Source organism: Podarcis vaucheri (assembly GCF_965113315.1).
Source record: "Podarcis vaucheri genome assembly, chromosome: 7".
NCBI classification, from domain to species: Eukaryota; Metazoa; Chordata; class Lepidosauria; order Squamata; family Lacertidae; genus Podarcis; species Podarcis vaucheri.
In genome coordinates, this window is record NC_138765.1 from 9,218,017 (window position 1) to 9,239,169 (window position 21,153).

The following is a 21,153-nucleotide window of genomic DNA, read 5'->3' on the forward strand; positions in this document are numbered from 1 at the left end:
TCGCAGTCCCACAGTGGAGAAGCACTGGAAGGGGCTGGGACCACCCAACAGAATGCGGCAGGAGGGCCCCTGATGGATCCCCCCGCCGCCGCCGCAGGTGGGATGGCCCAGTGGGTAGAGCACCAGACTCTTAATCTCAGGGCCGTGGGTTCAAGCCTCCAGTTTGGCAAAAGAGTCTTGCATTGTGGTGGTGGGGGGGTTGCACAAGAGCCAGTGTGGTGTAGTGGTTAAGAGCGGTGGACTCGTAATCTGGTGAACCGGGTTCGCGTCTCCGCTCCTCCACCTGCAGCTGCTGGGTGACCTTGGGCCAGTCACACTTCTTTGAAGTCTCTCAGCCCCACTCACCTCACAGAGTGTTTGTTGTGGGGGAGGAAGGGAAAGGAGAATGTTAGCCGCTTTGAGACTCCTTAAAGGGAGTGAAAGGCGGGATATCAAATCCAAACACTTCTTCTTCTTCTAGATGACTCGGGTCCCTTCCAACCATGGGCGTAGCCATGATTGATGTTGGCAGAGTAGGGGGGCAGGATCTATGCTGGGGAGGTCTGAACCGAGCTATACACGTTTGGTCGGTTAATTAAGTATTTTTATTTATTCACATGATTTGGGGGGTGGACAGCTGCCCTCCTTCGCCTTTGGAGCTTCCCAACTCTCCAAATGCATGATTCCACGACTTGGCAGAAGGCAGGCCACCCACCTACTCAAACGCACCCTTTCTTCCTAACCACGAGGACTAGCGCCTTAGCTTCTCCTTTTGCAAGAAAGGGAAGCAGCTCTGTGGCAAGCGCGTCTGCCGGGCACGCGGAAAAACCCCGATCCCTGATCAGGCCATGTGCGCGCAGGGCTGGGGACGTCCCTCGCCTGAAATCCCGGAGAGGAGCTGCTGCTGCTGCTGCCGGCCAGTGCAGGCATCGCGGGGCTGGCTGGGTCGCCGGTCCATCCAGGAGGAGGAAGAAGAGACGCAGGCGCCCCGGCCGCGCTTCCTGAGCGCAAACCGGCCCCGCGCGCGTTTCTTCTTAACCACGAGAACTAGCGCCTTAGATTTTCGTTTTGGAGGAAGGGTTGCAGCCGTGTGCGTGCAGGGCTGGGGCAGTCCCTCGCCGGAAACCCCGGAGAGGAGCTGCTGCCGGCCCGTGCAGGCACCCAGGGGCGCGCTGCCGGCCCGAGTCCGCGCGCTCCATCCCTCGCCAGGAGGAGGAGAAGACGCAGCGTTCCTCCGGCTGGCGCGCCCTGGGCGCAAAGAACCCCGCGCGCCGCGAAGGAACCGGTTGCTCCTCCTGGCCGGTCCCGGTGCCGCCGCCCCCTCCCTGCCCCGGAGGGTCGGGAAACGATGCTGCTGCTTCTGTCTCCGCGGCCGCCGCCCCCTTGGCTGGGCGGAGGGCCAGGGAAAGTGGCCGGGCGACGAGGCTCCACCCCGGCGCGCGTGATGTCAGGCGGCCCTGCCCAGCGCAGCCAGAGCGCAGCCGGGCGTCTTCAGCAGCAGCAGCAGCAGCGACGGCTCTGGCTCCGCTTCCCGATCCGAATCGGAGCTGCGCTCCCGGGAGGTTGGGCACCGTCGGCGGCGTGGCCTGGGCAGCGAGTCCTGGATGCCCCGCGCTGGGCGACCGGCCAGGGGCTCCCATTGCCGGGGCGCCGCGGCCGAGGGGCAGGGGGCTGCCCGCCACCCACCGCCGCCAGCACAATGAGACGGCGGAGGACCCCTGGCGACGTGCTATGCACCTTCGTCTTCCTCCTTTGCTACGCGAGGCCCCAGGTGAGACCCCCGCTTCTGGGACGCCCACCCGAACCCTTTTGCCGGGTGCCCGGGAGGTGCCCGATTGGGGCACCCAGGCACGCCTCTCCAACACTCGCGGGTGGGGTGGGCGCTTGAAATGGGCGCACCAACCCCACGCTGGGAGAGGCAGGTGCCAACTTTGCCCAGGCATGCCCAAGCCTCTGTTTACCCCAAGTTGAGAGCTGCAGGTTTTGGGTGGTAGGGGTGCCTAGCATTCTCTCTGGGGTGGCATTTGGAGAGGGGCACCACGGCACCCGAGCTCTTTGGCTGGGTGTGGGCACCGCGGAGCAGCAGGCTGCTTTGCACCCGTCTCCGGGCTCTCAACCGCCTCCAAGTGCCACCTTGCCCATGCCAGCCTCTGAGAACCCTTTGCGCTCTGGTCTCTGCGCATCGCACCCTGCCCAGAGAGAGAGAACTGGACGGCACAATCCCTTTGAGAGCTAGGCGTGGTGTCTTGCCGGCCAGCCACAAGGCGGAGAGCATCAATGCGCCATGTGGAGAGCATGTCTGCACCTCCACACTCGCTCCAGCGCCTGCTTGGTTGGATCCTGAGCTGGCTTTGTGTCTTTGCCCCAGAAGCTGCTGAAATGGGTTTGAGAGAGGGGATGTTTTTTCAGGGGGGCGGGGAACAGACTGGGGGAGAGATCTGTCATCATAGGGGGGGTGCTCCCTTGCCTGAGTTAACATGCCACCATCTTTGGGGCATCTGGTGACACACCGACTGCAGGGAGTAAGCGCCAGTGAAGGCACCATGCGCCGGATCGTTCCCTCAGTTTGCTTGATATACCGGTTGAGCAACAACTTTCTGCCTCCCCCTCTAAAAAAATAAAAAAGGCTGGGATTTGTAGTTTGACGAGGCATCTAGATTGCTCTGTTATTAGAGATTTTCCCAGGCCCCCCCTTCCCGTCACCGAACTACAGTTCCCCCAGTTCCCAGTTCCAGGAAGGAACCTGGTTAAACTGGTTAGGTGTGGGTGCATCTCTTTAGTGTTGAACCAGCCTCATCCCCTGGGGTAGCTTTGGCACTGGATCAGACCCTGCTGTACTGGGCTTCCGTTTGCAGTTGGGACATTTGTTTGCAGGATCCTAGAGGGTCCTATCTGCCCCCCCCCCCCCGCTCACTTCCAAGGAACCTGCAGGATGAGGCTCCTGCGACCTCGCCATGTTTCCCTGCTGCCACCAACCAGGGGTGAGAAGAGGGCATGCGATCTTGCTTTTGGTTCGACTGCTGCTGTGCTGTGTGGCAGGTTGGCAGCTGCTGCATCTCTGGGCTGGGAGGGAAGCAGTCACCCCATCCCAGAGGCAGCTTTGAGTCAAGCTCGCCCCACGACTGGCAGCATCTCAGAAGTCAGAGCGGGTTAGGGAGGCACAGCCGGCCGAGTCTTTTCAGGCTGTGAGGTTTGGGCGCCATTAAGAGGCAGAACTGAGGGCCCCGATCCTTTGATTGGGTTTTCTGTAGAAGCCGCATGGAAAGTGGACTGTGTGGGAGCCCCTAATATCATCTGGGGGGGCCTATAGTTGGATCAGGACAAAGGGCTGTCTACTCCAACCAGATTTTGTTTCCTAGAACTGTAGAGTTGAAAGGGATCCCGGGGTCATCTAGTCCAACCCCCTGCAATACAGGAATATTTTGCCTAATGTGGGACTCGAACCCGCAACCCGGAGATTAAGAGTCTCTCTCAATTGAGTTATCCCAGGCAGTTTGCTTTCTACCCTTCCTCTCCTCCTTTTTCAGCCGTGGGCCGGTCCACTGTCCCTCAGACCATGTGGGGGGGGCCGGACTATATTTTTTGGGGGGAAATGAATGAATTCCTATGCCCCACAAATAACCCAGAGATGCATTTTAAATAAAAGCGCACCTTCTACTCATGTAAAAACACTCTGATTCCCGGACCATCTGCGGGCCAGATTTAGAGGGCGAATGGGCCTCATCCGGCCCCCGGGCCTTAGGGTTGCCTACCCCTGCTCTAACCACTGCACCCCGCTGTCTCCCTGGGCCCAACTCCCGTTGTGCAAGAGCACTTGCGTGCCTCCTGTTTCATTTCGGCGGAATGGGGACTTCCCGGTGGATCGGGTCCCGTGGTGCTTGGCGCGGAGGCAGGGCGCTCCGTGGATTTCGCACCCGGGGCGCCTGCTGCTGGCTCGGGTTTGATTTCCTTGTTCAGACACGAAACAAAAGGCGGGCAGGGTTGGCGCGTCCGTGTGTGTGTGTGTTTTTGAGAGAAAAGCTCCCTTTCTTGCCGCTGCAAATGTTCCGGAGGCCGCAAAGTCCTGTGGGGAGCTGGCAAGGGCCGGGTGGGCTGGAGCAGGTGGGCAGCCGCCTCCCTCCTGCTGGTGGCATTTGGCATCCCTGTGGCTCCACATCTGGCGGGCGCAAAGGGCAGAATGAGGAGCCTCCCTGCCCATAGGGCTCTCTGCAGAGGTGAAATCCTGCCTGCTGCGATTCCAGCAACACCCAGCGTCCCCCTAGGGAAGATGGATTTCCTCATTGGGGAGGGCAGGGAACGGATCCGGCCTCCCCAGCTATGAGCGGGGAAGGAGGTGAGGGACATTTCGACCCCCTGCCCCCAGCGGGCAACACTCTCCCTTCCAAGCAAAACACATTAATTCCTAGCAGTTTCGTAAGTGGGGATCTCAGAGTTGGGCGTTAAATTCTGGGCGCTCTTGCCCCTCCCTGAGTAGAAATCATGCCCCCAGACCTGGTCACCTTGGCCTGGGATCGGGGCCCAACCAACCTGAAGGACCTGCTTTGACCTCGCAGTGTGATGCGCTCGATAATGGAAAGGGTGCCTCTGAACACGTGCAGAGTCCGTTTCCCCATCCACAGCCAAAGATGTGCAGTTGGCATTCCCAGTCTGAGAGTGAGTTTTCTCTGCAAGCTCCTTTTTCGTGGGTTCCCCTGAGCATGCACAGATGTTCCTTTGCCAGGGAACAGGCCACAAGGGCAAGCTTGGAAATTTCTGCCGCGTGTGAGATTTGTGACACTGTGAATGGAAAACCTGGGCGGGCTTCTCTCTAGCAAAGGAGACCTCTCTGCACGCGCTCAGGGACCGCACAGCCGTAGCTGTTTGGGTGGCTGTGCATAAGGAGATGCACTCCACATATGCTCAGAGACACCATTTCCGTGATTATGTGTAGCTTAACAATCAAGCCCTGGCACTCGGGGCTGGATAGCTCAGTTGGTAGAGCATAAGGCTCTTAATCTCGGGGCTGTGGGTTCGAGTCCTGTGTTGGGTGAAATATTGCAATGCAGCGAGTTGGATGACCCTCGTGGTGCCTTGCAATTATACATTTCTGTGAATCTATGGAACAGGTTCTGGAGCCCAGCTCTGATTCACAGCCAGCCCTGATCCTGATAGCCAGATCTAGGGGCATAATTTCTGCTTTGTGTGTGTGTGTGTGTGCGCATGTGAAAATCCCCAAGAAGTCCATACAACTGGGGATGTGGGTGGGGCTGGGGGAGAAAGGCAGCGCCTTTCAGAACATGAAAACGAAAAATATTTTTCCTGCCCGTGAACACCCAGAGGTATTTGGCCTTGCTGCTGTCGACAGCATCAGAACTCTGGATGCAGCCGATCTTTTGGGTCTGAAATCACTGGAATCCGAAATCACTGTCAGACCAGGAGGACAGATTCGGATGCCATTTTTTGCTTAGAGTTTAAGCATTGGCTGAGCAGCGGACAGTACAGGATGAAATTTGGTTTTAACGGCCTTGAGTACTTTTGCAGCCTCATATTAAGTCTCCCCCAGATATACTGTGCTGATTTTTTGTACTTTCAATTTTTTATTTTATCGATTCATTTGATTACTTCAAAAAAATCTTTTTTTAAAAAAATTGACAAATGTGCCTCTTTCATAAGAACGCAGGAAGAGTTTGCAGGATCAGGCTAATGGCTCTTTTAGCCCAGCATCCTGTTATCACAGGGGCTAACCAGACACCTGTGGGAAACCATCCGGCAGGATTCGAACACAAGACCCCTCTCTCTCCCCTCCTGCTGTTTCCGCAACAGGCCTTCAGAAACATTGTTGCCTCCAGCCTTGAAGGGCCAGGTGTCTCGATGGATTTGTCTACCACCCTCTTTCAGAGCTGCCCCAATTGGGGGCCGCCTCCGCCTCCTGTAGCAATGAGTTCCGTAGGTCAACCGCCCCAATCTCTCCTCTCGGTCTTCTCTGCCCCTTCCAGGTCTCCGAGGCGGCAGGAACCTTCGAGCTGGAGATCCGCTTTGCCCGCAATGAGAAAGGGGTGCTGGCTGACGGGCGGTGCTGCCGCGGGGGCCTGGATCCGCCGTGCCCCGTGGCGCAGCAATGCCACGCCTTCTTCCGGGTCTGCCTCAAGGAATACCAGCTGCGGGCTCTGCCCGGGGGGCCCTGCGTGCTGGGGGCTGCCACCACGCCCGTCCTAGGGGGCAACGTCTTCTCCACCGGTCACCAGAAGAAGAGCGATCACGCCGGCAGGGTGGTGATCCCGTTTGATTTTGCCTGGCCGGTAAGGTGGATTCGGGGTCCTTCTCTTGGTGGGTGGATGGGTGGCAGGTATGGGTGCCACTAAGAGGGGTGCTTGCGAATTCCTCAGGGGGCAGGGAGGGAAATAAGCACCGGAGCTTAAGGAAGCTGGCAGATGCAGCCCTCTGACTCAGATGCCCTGGCTCAGTGGTGATCGGGGGAATGGCATTCTGCACATGCTCAGGGGCTCTCTTCACTTTGCTAGGGTGCCAGATCTTCAGGCCTGACCTGAAGTCTGCCCGCTCCCCCTTCCAGGTGGGCAAGTGGCTTCACTGTTCTACACTGTTTTCACTATTTTTCTTTTAACAAATGTTTTAATTCGGATATAGTTCAATTGCTTTTCAGCTATTGCCTTCTGCATGTAGTTAGCCTTCTGTGTTTTGTTGTTTTGATTTGTGTGAGCTGCCTTGAGTCTGGGGAAAAGGCGGGATATAAATAAATATAATAATAATAATTAATAATAATATTTTTTTAAAAAAATAAGAAGACTGTGCATGCGGTTTACAAGCTTCAGCCTAGCTGGAGCTGGCTGCAAATTATCGCATAGATGCTCTGAGGAATGTTCCCCTCTCTGCTCCCTTCTCCCAATTAACTTCCGTCTCCAGGGTCTACCTTGTGACATCACTAGGGCCTCCCATCGTGACATCACCAGGGGCCGCCCCCAGGTCTCAGTTTTGGGCCCTGAAATCTGAAGCCCAGTTCCCTGTCATTCTCCTCACTAGGTAACATTCCCCTTCCGGAGCTGAGAATACAACCAGGCGTCTTGTCAGCCATTTTTCCTTGACAGCGAAGGGGCACAAACTCATTTCAGGCACTGCTCTGACTTCCCAACCTAAAGCATAGGAAAAGGTGCAGACAAAGAGAGAAATGCCTGGATTAACTGAAGCCGGTGTGCAAGCTTTAGCGTTTCACAGAACGCTTTGGCACATTGCGTCAGGGATGGCGCAGAGCTCTGTGAAACCCAGAAGCTTGCATACTCTCCCCTCCCCCTGCCGTCTTAAGTCTATCCAATTGCAAACCATTTCCATTCACCCCACAAAAATCTCCCTTTGAAGGGTGGCGATATTTTGGAGGGTGGGGTGTTAACCTCTGAAATCGGAGCCAGTTTCTTTTGCTGGCGTGGGACCCAGGTGCTCTTGGCGAGGGGCCGAGGGGGAGGGAACAGCAGAGAGCCAGGGGAGAGGAGAGCCAGATGGACTTTGCTTCGACTCTCTTTTCCCCTGGGGGAACTGAGGCAGACGCAATATCTCACTTGGCCAATCAACTGGGCAAGACAGCTCCTGTGCAAACTGCCTGCCTAGTGATTTATTGATTTCCGGAGCTTTTATCCGGCTGCCTCCGATGCCAAAGACACAGAGATAGGTGTGTTTGTGTGTGCGTTCCATTTCCTCGTTCTAATTAATTAGGTCTCCGATTATATTAGCCCGGTGGGAAATGGGGGGAAGATTCTGAGCAGAGGGAACCCCGTTCCTTGCACTTCACCCCCCAAATGCCTGCAGGAGGTGGGAAAGTTTCAATTTCGAAAATTTCAGTTTTGTCGTTCTGTATGGGACGATGGCAATAAAGATTATCGTGTAGTAAAGGATAGGATTGGTCCTAGCGTCAGGACCCCCAGGACCTGGGAGGACTCCTGTGCCTTTTGAGATTATATGTTGAAAGGGGGAATTCTGCCACTTGCAGCTTCTCCCCCTACGGAAACACAGGGAGGGCAAAAGTTGCATCCTGGCCAAGTTCTCTTCCCAAGCTGTTCTTAACCTGCAAAGACCTGGATGTGGCAACCCTTGTTCTCAAAGTCGAGAGCTGCCAACGGTTGCTAGGGGAGGGGAAAACGCCTTCTTGGCTTCCCACCCACCCGCTCTCCCTTTCAGATTCTGTCTTGAAAGGGTGAAAATACAGGGCGTGGATCCGCTCCTAACCTGAAGCGATCTTTGCTCTCTGCCTCTACCAGATCCAGATCTGGTGTCGGGTGTGGTCTTGCTTGTTTTCCAAAAAGAGGGTTGACGCTCATGCGTGGCCTGCCGGATAGGGAAGAGACGCTCTGCACGTGTTCAGAGGTACTCTTCTCTATATGAGTAGCCGTTTAAGTATTCCGTGGTGGGGAGCTGCTATTTGAAACAGGTCCCGGGGCTAAGGAACACCCCCCTCCCCAGCACATTGTGGCTCAAGCGACGGGTTGGGTCTGTGCCAGGATAGATTTCCCAGCGTTTATGGGTGCGGCTGCTTCTGTTGACATCCCTTCTCTCGCGAGAATCGAATGTAACCCATAACAACTTGTTTTGGTGGGACAGGATCTGCTAGACTTGCCTTTTACTTGTATCAGTGTGTTTGCTTGTTGAGGTTTCCATTGATTCTGTTCATTGTACAGTGGTACCTCAGGTTACATATGCTTCAGGTTACATACGCTTCAGGTTACAGACTCCGCTAACCCAGAAAAAGTGCTTCAGGTTAAGAACTTTGCTTCAGGATGAGAACAGAAATTGTGCTTTGGCGGTGCGGCAGCAGCAGGAGGCCCCATTAGCTAAAGTGGTGCTTCAGGTTAAGAACAGTTTCAGGTTAAGTACAGACCTCCGGAACAAATTAAGTACTTAACCCGAGGTACCACTGAAACTGATTTCTGCTGTGCTTGCAAGTTGCTTCAAGTCATTTTTATGAGCAAAGCAGCTAATAATAATAATAATAATAAATAATAATAATTTGATGTGGCAATTGGGTGCCCTCTCAGTCCTCTTTTACCAAGAGGATTCCAGAGGGTTGGACTTGAGGTCCCTTCCAACTCTATGATTCTACAAAGAGGATGCTAGCCACCTGCAGCTCTTTAAAGGCCTGGTATTGAAAACAAAAAGGGATGCGGGTGGCGCTGTGGGTTAAACCACAGAGCCTAGGGCTTGCTGATCAGAAGGTCGGCGGTTCGTATCCCCGCGACGGGGTGAGCTCCCGTCACTCGGTCCCTGCTCCTGCCAACCTAGCAGTTCGAAAGCACGTCAAAGTGCAAGTAGATAAATAGGTACCACTCCGGCGGGAAGGTAAACGGCTTTCCGTGCACTTCTCTGGTTTGCCAGAAGTGGCTTAGTCATGCTGGCCATGTGACCTGGAAGCTGGACGCCGGCTCCCTCAGCCAAAAAAGCGAGATGAGCGCCGCAACCCCAGAGTCAGGGGTCCCTTTACCTTTACATTTAAGTGGTCATAGGATTGCAGCCTTAAGCAAATGCCCTACCAGATCGGGCCAATGGCTCACCTGGGAAACCAGAAAACAGGACTCGAACACAGGATCACTGTCCTCTCTCCTGCGATCTCCAGCAGAAGCGTTTCTGTCTCCATCCATGAGAGCACAGCCACTGATACCCTTCCCCCTCCATGAATTTGCCTAATGTTCTTTTAAAGCCATCCAACTTGGTGGCTATTGCTGACTGGTGGCAGTGAGTTCCAGAGTTTAACTCTGTGCGCTGTTCCTCATGCACCTTCCAGCTGCCCTGGTATGTTTTGAGCCGTTGATAACCTTTTGGAGGACAGCATCTCCCCCCCCCCCCGCATATCTCCTTGAGCCAAGAACCATGACCCTCTTAGGGCAGCCATTTTTGCAGAAGGCAGTCCTCTCTTCCAAAGGTTGTCGCTGCAATGGTCAGAGTTAGCAGGGTTCGAATCCCCCACTCAGCCATGATGCTCACTGGGTAAGCTTGGGCCAATCTCCATCTCTCAGTCTAATCTACCTCACAGAGTTGTTGCGAGGGTGAAATGAGGGACGAGAACCATGTACGCCACCTTGAGATCCTTGGACAATAAAGGTGGAAGAAGAAGAAGAAGAAGAAGAAGAAGAAGAAGAAGAAGAAGAAGAAGAATCATAGAGTTGGAAGAGACCACAAGGGCCATCGAGTCCAACCCCCTGCCAAGCAGGAAACGCCATCAGAGCACTCCTGACATATGGTTGTCAAGCCTCTGCTTAAAGACCTCCAAAGGAGGAGACTCCACCACACTCCTTGGCAGCAAATTCCACTGTCAAACAGCTCTTACTGTCAGGAAGTTCTTCCTAATGTTTAGGTGGAATCTTCTTTCTTGTAGTTTGGATCCATTGCTCCGTGTCTGCTTCTCTGGAGCAGCAGAAAACAACCTTTCTCCCTCCTCTATGTGACATCCTTTTCTATATTTGAACATGGCTATCATATCACCCCTTAACCTCTTCTTCTCCAGGCTAAACATGCCCAGCTCCCTTAGCCGTTCCTCATAAGGCATCGTTTCCAGGCCTTTGACCATTTTGGTTGCCTTCCTCTGGACACGTTCCAGTTTGTCAGTGTCCTTCTTGAACTGTGGTGCCCAGAACTGGACACAGTACTCCAGGTGAGAAGAAGAAGAAGAAGGAGGAGGAGGAGGAGGAGGAGGAGGAGGAACCCTAATCTAGGACAGCAAGCCAAATGGGCACCCAGACTGCTTCCATTTCTGTTTATAAATTAGAGTATTTCTAAATTTTCAGCTATGCATAAAAATGATGTCTTTTAGCCTTTTTAAAATCTCTTTTAGCCTTTTTTTTAAAAAATACAAATCTCTTTTTGGCAATGCGTTAAGTGGCCACCCTGGTGGAAGACCAACACTTGCAGAGTAAATTAATACAAAGCACAGATGGCAGAATTTGGCTTTCGGCTTGAGAAGTGAAATCTATAAGAAGCGTCCTTCTTTTCGGAAGTGGTGCCGAAGAACTTGTCTCCGTTCTTCCTCAGGACCGGCTCAAAGTTTAAGGGTGCGTTGTCTCAACTGAAGTAGAATCATACGAGTTGGAAGGGACCCCAAGAGTTATCCAGTCCTACCCTCTGCGAAGCAGGAATCCTGCCCACAGCCATTCCGGGGTGGATTCGAACCACCAACCTTCTGGTTAACAGCCAGACACAATTAACCCATTGTGGCAGAGGATTAGGGCTGCTCCCACGGTGCTTTTTGTCCGTGGGCCCTGGCACTCCTACCTGGCGGCAGTGGGTAGAGGGGCACCTACCCACCATTTAAATATCCCACAATGCCCTGGAACGTGGCTAAGTCCAGGGCATTCTGGGAAATTAAAATGGCAGCTAGAGGCTTGGGATTCCCAGCACTGCTTGCTGGTGGGGAGACTGGGAGGTGAAAGGAACCACCAGGGCACAGAGTGTGAGGTCTCCAACAACAAATGCCCAAGGATGCCAGATTCTGGCGCCAGCCTTGCTTGTGCCAGCAAACCTTTGGCACAGCCCTGACCCCAGACAGGTATTTCCAAAGCGATTTCCGCCATCCGCTCGGAGAAGGAAAAATGAGAGGCAGATGGACGGAGCGGAATATACAAGCCAGCGGAAGCTTTTAACCCAGAGCCAAAGCATCCCACCCACTTAGCCGCCGTGCCCTTGCGGCGGGGAAAGGCATCTGGGGCGGGCCCCATAGAGTCAAAGGTCTTTGGTGCTCCGTGACCTTTCCCAGGGCCGGAGGAGAGGGACGGCTGGGCTTTCCTCGCTCTCGCTGTCTTTCCAAATCCAGGTGGACCTTTTAAAAGGAACAAAAGAGAAAGGGCAGACCAGCCTGTACAAACAAGAGATCGCGCCCCAAAAAAGTATCAGTAGGGTGTGCTGGAGGCCGGTTGAAAAGCTTCGACCCAGGCATTTGAAAAGAACACTTTTCATCAGGTTAAAAGGAGCTCTCTGCCCATTCACTGGGGAGGAGGGCTTTCCCCCGATTTGGATGACATTAAGGGACATTTCGGTGTGGGTAAAAATAAGAGGCCTCAGAATTTTCAGAGAAAATCAACACACGCTTTGTTTTTAATAGGTAAAGGTAAAGGGACCCCTGACCATTAGGTCCAGTCATGGCCGACTCTGGGGTTGCGGCGCTCAACTCGCTTTACTGGCAGAGGGAGCCGGCGTACAGCTTCCAGGTCATGTGGCCAGCATGACTAAGCCGCTTCTGGCGAACCAGAGCAGCACACAGAAACGCCGTTTACCTTCCCGCCGGAGCGGTACCTATTTATCTACTTGCACTTTGTGCTTTCGAACCGCCAACCTTCTAATCAGCAAGCCCTAGGCTCTGTGGTTTAACCCACAGCACCACCCGCGTCCCGTATGCCCACTTACCTGAGAATTAGTCCCATGGGACTTGAAGAGACCTACTTTTGAGTAAGCATGCGTAAGGTTGTGTCACTCATCATTAAAGCTTTTCTCCAGGTGAGGAATGGAGAGGCAGGCGAGCGATTCCTCACAATCACATATCCTCCAACCTTTCTCTGAAGAAAATAGGGACACCCCTTTCCGTACCTTCCGACATTTCTCCAGTGAATGTAGAGACATCTCCCTCCCAACATTTCTTTGATGAGAATAGGGACGTCCTAAGGAAAGAAAGGGACGCGGGTGGCGCTGTGGGTTAAACCACAGAGCCTAGGACCTGCCGATCAGAAGGTCGGCGGTTTGTATCCCCGCGACGGGGTGAGCTCCCGTTGCTCAGTCCCTGCTCCTGCCAACCTAGCAGTTCGAAAGCACGTCAAAGTGCAAGTAGATAAATAGGTACCACTCCGGCGGGAAGGTAAATGGCGTTTCCGTGCGCTGCTCTGGTTCGCCAAAAGCGGCTTAGTCATGCTGGCCACATGACCCGGAAGCTGTACGCCGGCTCCCTTGGCCAATAAAGCGAGATGAGCGCCGCAACCCCAGAGTCGGACACGACTGGACCTAATGGTCAGGGGTCCCCTTACCTTTACCTTTAAGGAAAAACAGGACATTCCAGGATCAAATCAGAAACTGGGACGGCTTCTGTAAATCCGGAACTGTCCCTGGAAAATAGGGACATTTGGAGGGTCTGTAATTACCCCCTCAACATGCCAGGGATCCTCATCACCCCGCCCCCTCAAAAAAACAAGGATTCTTTGCAGGATTCTGCAACAGTTAAAGTGGTATCAAAGCAATATTTGTTCAAGGTGCTGCAATGTGACTCTGACTCAGAGCTAGGCCTGTGAGCTCAGTGTGGTGAGGAGCTCCTAGCCATGTGCAGAGTGCTGCATCCTTGGGATTGAATAACCCCCTCCACGCCTGCCCACAGCCTCTGAAGGGTTGCATTTCAGAAGGTGGAAATGAGCTTGCTAAATGCGATGAAGATCTCATGTGCAGCGGAAAGGTGAGCCTATAATGTGGCCGTTTTGATATTCTCTTTCTTTCTCTCTCTCTCTCTCCCAGGGGATTTCCAGCTCTGGGAGGGCAAAGAAGGGTTGGGATTCCTCCTCCTCCTTCTCCCCCCCAGCTCTTTGTGTTATTCTGCCCATCCCTCTGGGGTGGGGGGAGGGCAGAGAAGAGGAGCGAGATCTGGAGATAAATAACTTAATTAAAGTCTCTCTCCTTAATTGATGCAAAGTCACTTTCCTCGCCTCCTCCCCAGATGACGGCTTAATTCTCCACAGCAGCGCTCTGGATCTGCTGGGCAAAGTTCTGCGGGTGGAGACCTGGGCAAATTTCGGGGCCTGGGTCTTCCGTGGGTCAAACCCACATCCTCCCGTGAATGTTTTTAAGGCAGAGCTGTGGGGACTGGTTTGGCCCCACAAGTTGTTTCCTTTAAGTCAGGCGATTCAGCTGAGGTTTATTGAAGGCAGAGGAAAAGTATTGTGTGCCTCCCACGTGTCTTCCAAGTTTAAGGACTAGAAACTTAATATATATATATATATATATTGATTGATTTTTCAAACACCACTTTACAGGCTTCCTGTCCCACCTGCCTTCCACGGTTTCCATATTTGCCCTTAAACGCTGCATATTTCATATGTAATATTCAATACATCCATCCTAACCTATTTATCTTAATAATTAGAAGGACTAGAAACTTGATTTAGGAGATTTGAGAGCCAAGGCAAGCAGGGTGGGAAGTTTCAAGAGATTCCTGATACCACATTCTGTAGCTTGGCAAGGCTGCTGTAAAGCAAACCAAAAGAAGACCATGTTCATACTATAAATTTAAAGCACTTTGATGCCGCTCTAGATAGCTGTGACTTCCCCCCAAAACCCCTGGGAATTGTTTAGGGTACTGAAATATTAGGAGACCACCCCCCTTTCCCCTCCCAGAACTACAGTTCCCAGAGTTCCCTGTGAAAGAGGGGTTGATGGTTAAACCACTCTGGGAATGTTAGTTCTGGGAGGGGAATAAGGGGGTCTCATCATCCTTATATACGGTATTTTTTTTCCTAATATTTTGTTGGAAGCCTCCCAGAGTGGCTGGGGGCAGCCTATTCAGATGGGTGGCAAGAAATAAAAAAATTATCATCAACAACATCTGCCTGGACACTGAGGTCCAGCGCTGAGGGCCTTCTGGCGGTTCCCTCACTGTGAGAAGCCAAGTTACAGGGAACCAGGCAGAGGGCCTTCTCGGTGGTGGCGCCCGCCCTGTGGAACGCCCTCCCACCAGATGTCAAAGAGAACAACAACTACCAGATTTTTAGAAGACATCTGAAGGCAGCCCTGTTTAGGGAAGCTTTTAATGTTTAATGGGTTATTGTATTTTAATATGTTGTTGGGAGCCGCCCAGAGTGGCTGTGGAAACCAAGCCAGATGGGTGGGGTATAAATAATTAATAATAATAATAATAATAATAATAATAATAATAATAATAATAATAATTATCAGGGCTTTTTTTCAGCCGGAACTCAGTTCTAGCACCTCTCAGGTGGACTCCATTGCCGTTATAAGTGAAGTGTTTTGGCACCTCTTTTTTTCTAGAAAAACAGCACTGATTATTATTATTATTAAACTACATCTCCCAGAATCCTTTGGGGGAAGCCATGACTATTTAGAGTGGAATCAGAGTGCTTTATATGTGCATTGCGAATGTGGCCTAACACTGAGCGTTTGGATTTAGCATGTGGGGGGTTTAAACTGGGTGGGGGGGTGTCCAGATTCAATTTAAGATTAAAACCTTTATTTCAGAACACGCCCACAGAACATTAGAAAATGATTCCCAGTGCCTGGCATGCAGAGAGCCCTTTACAGAGGAGGCAGGACAAGCCATGGATAGCCTTATCCTCTGCGAATTTCCCTGATCCTCTTTCAAAGCCATCCAAGGCCATCTCTGCCTCTAGTGGGAGGGAGTTCCGTAGTTTAACCACGCTCTTGGCTGCAGAAGGACTTTCTTTTGGCTGCCTTGAGTTCCAGGAAATCACACCTTGTGGCTCGGAAAACCTCCCTGCTGCTTTTTCTGCCAGCTCAGCGGTGAGGAGGTTGGCTCAGACCCCAGTTCTCCCAACAGCCCCAGCAGAAAGGAAGCGGGAAGAGTTTAGAGAACAGGCGAGGGGGTGGAAGTTTATAAAACCAGGCGGGACAGAGGAAAGCTTTTCTCTGTCTCTCGCAACGCTGGAACTGGTGGACGTCCAGCGAGCCGGAGATACCAAAAAGGACTTCTTCATGCAGCGCATAGACTGCGGAACTACCTGCCACCGGAGGCTGCGATGCCACCGACTTGGGTGGCTTTAAAAGAGGGCTGGATGAGAAGCCTGTGATGGCTTCTAGCCACGATGGCTCTCTCCTGCCGCCACAGTCAGAGGCATCAAAGTTGCTGGTTCGAATCTTGAGTTCGAATCCTGATTGCTGGTTTCCAACAAGCTGGTGTGAGAACAGGATTCTGGACGAGATGGACCATTGGCTCTTATGTTCTAAGAGTCCAAGCCCCCTAAAATTTCCTCTGATTAAAAAAAAGGAACATCCTGTTCAATAATAATAAGAATAATAATATTTTTATTATTTATACCCCGCCCATCTGACTGGGTGGCCCCAGCCATTCTGGACCGCTTCCAACATATATAAAGCATAATAAAACATTAAACAACTTCCCGATGCAGGGCTGCTTTCAGATATCTTCTAAAGCAGGCATCCCCAAGCTTTGGCCCTCCAGATGTTTTGGACTACAATTCCCATCATCCCTGACCACTGGTCCTGTTAGCTAGGGATCATGGGAGTTGTAGGCCAAAACATCTGGAGGGCCGAAGGTTGGGGTGCCTGTTCTAAAGGTTGGATATTTACTTATCTCCTTGGCTCAGGGGTCGCATGACTCCATACCCTCCAACATTTCTCCGATGAAAATAGGTAAAGGTACCCTTGACCATTAGGTCCAGTCGTGACCGACTCTGGGGTTGCGGCGCTCATCTCGCTTTACTGGCCGATGGAGCCGGCATACAGCTTCCGGATCATGTGGCCAGCAGGACTAAGCCGCTTCTGGCGAACCAGAGCAGCGCACGGAAACGCTGTTCACCTTCCCACCGGAGCGGTACCTATTTATCTACTTGCACTTTTGACGTGCTTTCGAACTGCTAGGTGGGCAGGAGCTGGGACCGAGCAACAGGAGCTCACCCCATTGTGGGGATTCGAACCGCCAACCTTCTGATCGGCAAGTCCTAGGCTCTGTGGTTTAACCCACAGCGCCACCCGCATCCCAACAGCGCCACACGTCCTAAGGAAAAGCGGGACATTTCGGGATCAAATCAGAAACTGGGATGGCTTCTGTAAATTCAGGACTGTCCCTGGGAAATAGGGACGCATGGAGAGCAGGGAGGTGGCCCTATGGATTTTATAGGACTGCACCTTTCAGCATCTCTGAGCATTGGCTTGGCTGGCGGGCAGGAGATGGAAACACAACAACAACGCCCGGGGTGGTTTTTGTTAGATGTTTCTCCCTGTGCTGACCTGCTCTGTCAGGTCCCAGGCCAGCGAGCTGAAACCTAACCAACTGGCTCACAGCCTGAGGCCAACAGCTGGGTCTTGGGTTCGACTCAGCACACACAAACACACGCACACTCGCTCCCAAGGATTCCAGTAAGCCGGAGCCGAGAGTGTGCTGAGCACTGAAAAGTGTTCTAATTGCATTTAATAAATAGGGATGCATTCATTTAAATGGATCGTACGAAGGTATGCATTTAAATATTCAAATGCTTCGGAGGGTAATGAATAAAGAGTAGCAACAGAGCCTTCTGCAAACGTGGCGTTTTGCAAAGAACGAGAACGCAGGGGCAGGGAACGACACAGAGAAAATGGGGTAAAATAGTGAAATACTGTTTTGGGGGGACAGGGGCGGGCTGGTGTGGGGTACTCCCTGGTCCTGAATGGGGTAACTGTGCCCCTGAAGGACCAGGTGCGCAGCCTGGGAGTCATTCTGGACTCACAGCTGTCCATGGAGGCGCAGGTCAAATCTGTGTCCAGGGCGGCTGTGTACCAGCTCCATCTGGTACGCAGGCTGAGACCCTCCCTGCCCACAGACTGTCTCGCCAGAGTGGTGCATGCTCTGGTTATCTCCCGCTTGGACTACTGCAATGCGCTCTATGTGGGGCTGCCTTTGAAGGTGACCCGGAAACTACAACTAATCCAGAATGCGGCAGCGAGACTGGTGACTGGGAGTGGCCGCCGGGACCACATAACCTACATTGGCTCCCAGTACGTTTCCGAGCACAATTCAAAGTGTGGGAATTCATTCATTCCCCGCCCCCCCAAATATAGTCCGGCCCACCACATGGTCTGAGGGACGGTGGACCGACCCACGGCTGAAAAAGGTTGCTGACCCCTGATTTATACCCTACTGATCTGACTGGGTTTCTCCAGCCACTCAGGGCAGCTTCCAACATAACATAAAATAAATACACAACTAAACACCAAGCATTACAAACTTCTCAATACAAGGGAAGGGAAGTTTTTAACGTGTGACATTTTTATGTATTTTTAATTTTTGTTGGAAGCCGCCCAGAGTGGCTGGAGATACCTAGCCAGATGGGCGGGGTACAAATAAATTATTATTATTATTATTATTATTATTATTATTATTATTATTATTATTACTATTATTATTATTATTACAGTGGTGCCTCGCAAGACGAAAAGAATTCATTCCGCGAGTCTTTTTGTCTTGCGATGTTTTTCATCTTGAGAAGCACGGTCCGTCGCAACTGCGCCTCTTCAAGCGGCTTAAAAAAAAAGCGCAAGACGTTTTCGTCTTGCGAAGCAAGCCCATAGGGAAATTTGCCTAGCGAAGCAACGCAAAAACGGAAAACCCCTTTGTCTAGCGAGTTTTTCGTCTTGCGAGGCATTCGTCTTGCGGGGCACCACTGTATTATTATTATTATTATTACAAGGCTGCCTTCAAATGTCTTTGGAAAGTCAAGTGTGGTTCTTGAAGTTACCTGCATTTAAACTTATGGGGCAATCCTACTCAGAAGTACATCCCTCTGACTTCAGTAGGGCAGGTGGGGTTAGGGTTGCAGAGGATGAGGACTTATAGAATCTCAGAATTGTACTGGAAGGGACCCGAGGGTCATCTAGTCCAACCCCCGGCAATGCAAGTATCTCAACTAAAACATCCATGACAGATGGCTGTCCGACCTCTGCTTAGAAACCTCCAAGGAGTGCATTGTGCGATCCTTCCAAGATCAGAGACAGGCTCCTTTGGAGTACCAGTTTCTGGAGAACAAGCTCAGAGCTGGTTGCCTTCACAACAACCCTGTGAGTCAGGCTGCCGCTGTTCCCCTTTCACAGATGGCAAAACTGAGGCTCTGACTTTCCCAAGTTTGCAGGGGCTCTCTGGAGCAGAAAAGAGTACTGTACTTTCCCGTCAATAAGATGCCCCCGTGTATAAAGGTAAAGGGACCCCTGACCATTAAGTCTAGTTGTGACCGACTCTGGGGTTGTGGCGCTCATCTTGCTTCACAGGCTGAGGGAGCCGGCGTTTGTCTGCAGTTTTTCCGGGTCATGTGGCCAGCATGACTAAGCCGCTTCTGGAGAACCAGAGCAGCGCACGGAAACGCCATTTACCTTCCCACCGGAGTGGTACCTATTTATCTACTTACACTTTGACTGCTTTCGAACTGCTAGGTTGGCAGGAGCAGGGACCGAGCAACGGGAGCTCACCCCGTTACGGGGATTCGAACCGCCGACCTTCTGGTCGACAAGTCCTAGGCTCTGTGGTTTAACCCACAGCGCCACCCCCGTGTATAAGACTAGCCATATTTTGGGGGACTCCAATTTAAGAAAATGGGGGTGGGGTGGGGAGATGACACAGAGCTGTTGAGCTTTTTTTTAAGGTTGCCAAAAATTGCTCACCCACATGCATTGCTAAATCCATCTCCCATCTGTCCCATCGCCGGCAGAGTTGTTGAACTGTTTTTGGGGTGGAATTGCGGGAAATCGCTCACCCGCCGCTAATGATCCCAAAGACCCACAGCCGCCAATCAACCGCGCTATTGCCACAGAGACAGCCAATCGCAAACAGGCCTTCACAGACCCACCAATCACCCGCCCTGTCGCCGCAGAAAATCTCCTGCTCACGGCTGCAACCAAACGGTCCCCCCCATGCGCTACCCATGTACAAGACGAGGGCAAATATGAAAACAAATTTTTAAAGAAAACACCCTGGTCTTATACGCAGGAAAATACGGTATTTCGTTCCTGGCTGCTTAAGGAATATGCAGCCCCTTTGCTCCCATTTGATGCAACGCATCTGAAGAATATTCTAAATTTAGGGGTGCAGGTCCTCGGGGTTCTGTCCAGCCAGAGTAGACCCCCCCCCACTGAAATGAATGGACCTACATTAATTCCAGAGGGTCTACAGAGAGAATAATTGGGTGCACTCTTCCCACCTCGGACCAAATCTATGCTTTCAGGTGCCATAAGAAAGCTGCAGAGATAGCGCAGGATAGTGCGCACCCCGGAAATGATCTCTTTCAGCTTCTGCCTTCTAGAAGAAGGTACAGTAGTACCTCGGGTTACATACGTTTCAGGTTACACACTCCGCTAACCCAAAAATAGTGCTTCAGGTTAAGAACTTTGCTTCAGGATAAGAACAGAAATTGTGCTCTGGTGGCGCAGCAGCAGCAGGAGGCCCCATTAGCTAAAGTGGTGCTTCAGGTTAAGAACAGTTTCAGGTTAAGAACAGACCTCCGGAACGAATTAAGTACTTAACCAGAGGTACCACTGTACAGGGGACTAGCCGCCTGAGAAACAGTTTCTACCCAAATGCAATTCTGGTTTTAAACACAGTATAAGGAGTCTCTATAGTATATTGTATTTTAAAATGGGGTTTCAGAGTTTTTAGGGGTTTTTGAATGTCTTATGTAGGTTTTTCAATTTCATTGTTCTGTTTGGGACAATGACAATAAAGATATCGTATCGTATCTGAGTGGGACTCACGCTGACCAGAATTCTCATTGTTTCCTTGCATCTATCGGGTTTCTCAAGTATGGGAAATCTCATGAGACGCGTTTCCAAGTCAGGGTTTGGGTTGGCTTTCTGTTGAGTGCCCCCCCCCTACTTTGAGCTCTGTTTTGACAGATCCGATCCAATTTCAGATCCGAATTCCTGTGTGAACATTTTCCATCTGCCCTACCTGCGAGCAAAGCGGGGTTTCCCCGAAAGGGGAGCTTTGGAGGCGTTCAGGGCTTGCGACTCTCCCTTTCCTTTCCTCTCTCTTGTGTGCCAAAACTAGATCTTTGTGTGGGCAGAAGGAATTTGCGAGGAACCTTGCCAATCTCTCGGAGTTCTCTTCCCAGCTTTGGAGTTCTGGTGGTGGTTGAGGGAGTGGTGTCCGAGGGCTACAGCTCAAAGCCAGGGAGACGTTCTCTTGTTTGTCTCCAGATCTCCCCAAGTGCAGATGAAGCGTTGGGAAAATTTTGTAATGTGCGAAAGGGGTATGTCATAGAGTTGGAATGGACCGTGTGCGTGTGTGCGTGCGTGCGTGCGTTGGGATTTTGGGAACCCGAACTCCTGGATTCTGTCCACCGATCCTTTGTTCTCTTTCGTGTCCCTCAGTTTCCACCTCCCTAAAATGGGTGCAGCCATCTGCCCCACCCAGATCTGAAATTTTATTTATAGAAATATTTATATCTATTATAAAATATTTATTTGCAGTGGTACCTCGGGTTACATACGCTTCAG

At 52.0% G+C, this 21,153-nt stretch overlaps 1 protein-coding gene across 1 annotated transcript in view; it reads left to right on the top strand.

The window, feature by feature from the left end:
* Positions 1-1,327: 1,327 nt before the first annotated feature.
* The window catches only part of LOC309537575 (uncharacterized protein), a gene marked incomplete at its 5' end in the record, with an annotated part of 55,330 nt that continues 35,504 nt past the window's right edge, over positions 1,328-21,153 (top strand). The window contains 2 exons of the mRNA XM_082232472.1: positions 1,328-1,750; positions 5,955-6,257. Of these exons, the coding sequence (XP_082088598.1) occupies positions 1,328-1,750; positions 5,955-6,257 (726 nt within the window). The remainder of the gene's footprint in view (positions 1,751-5,954; positions 6,258-21,153) is intronic.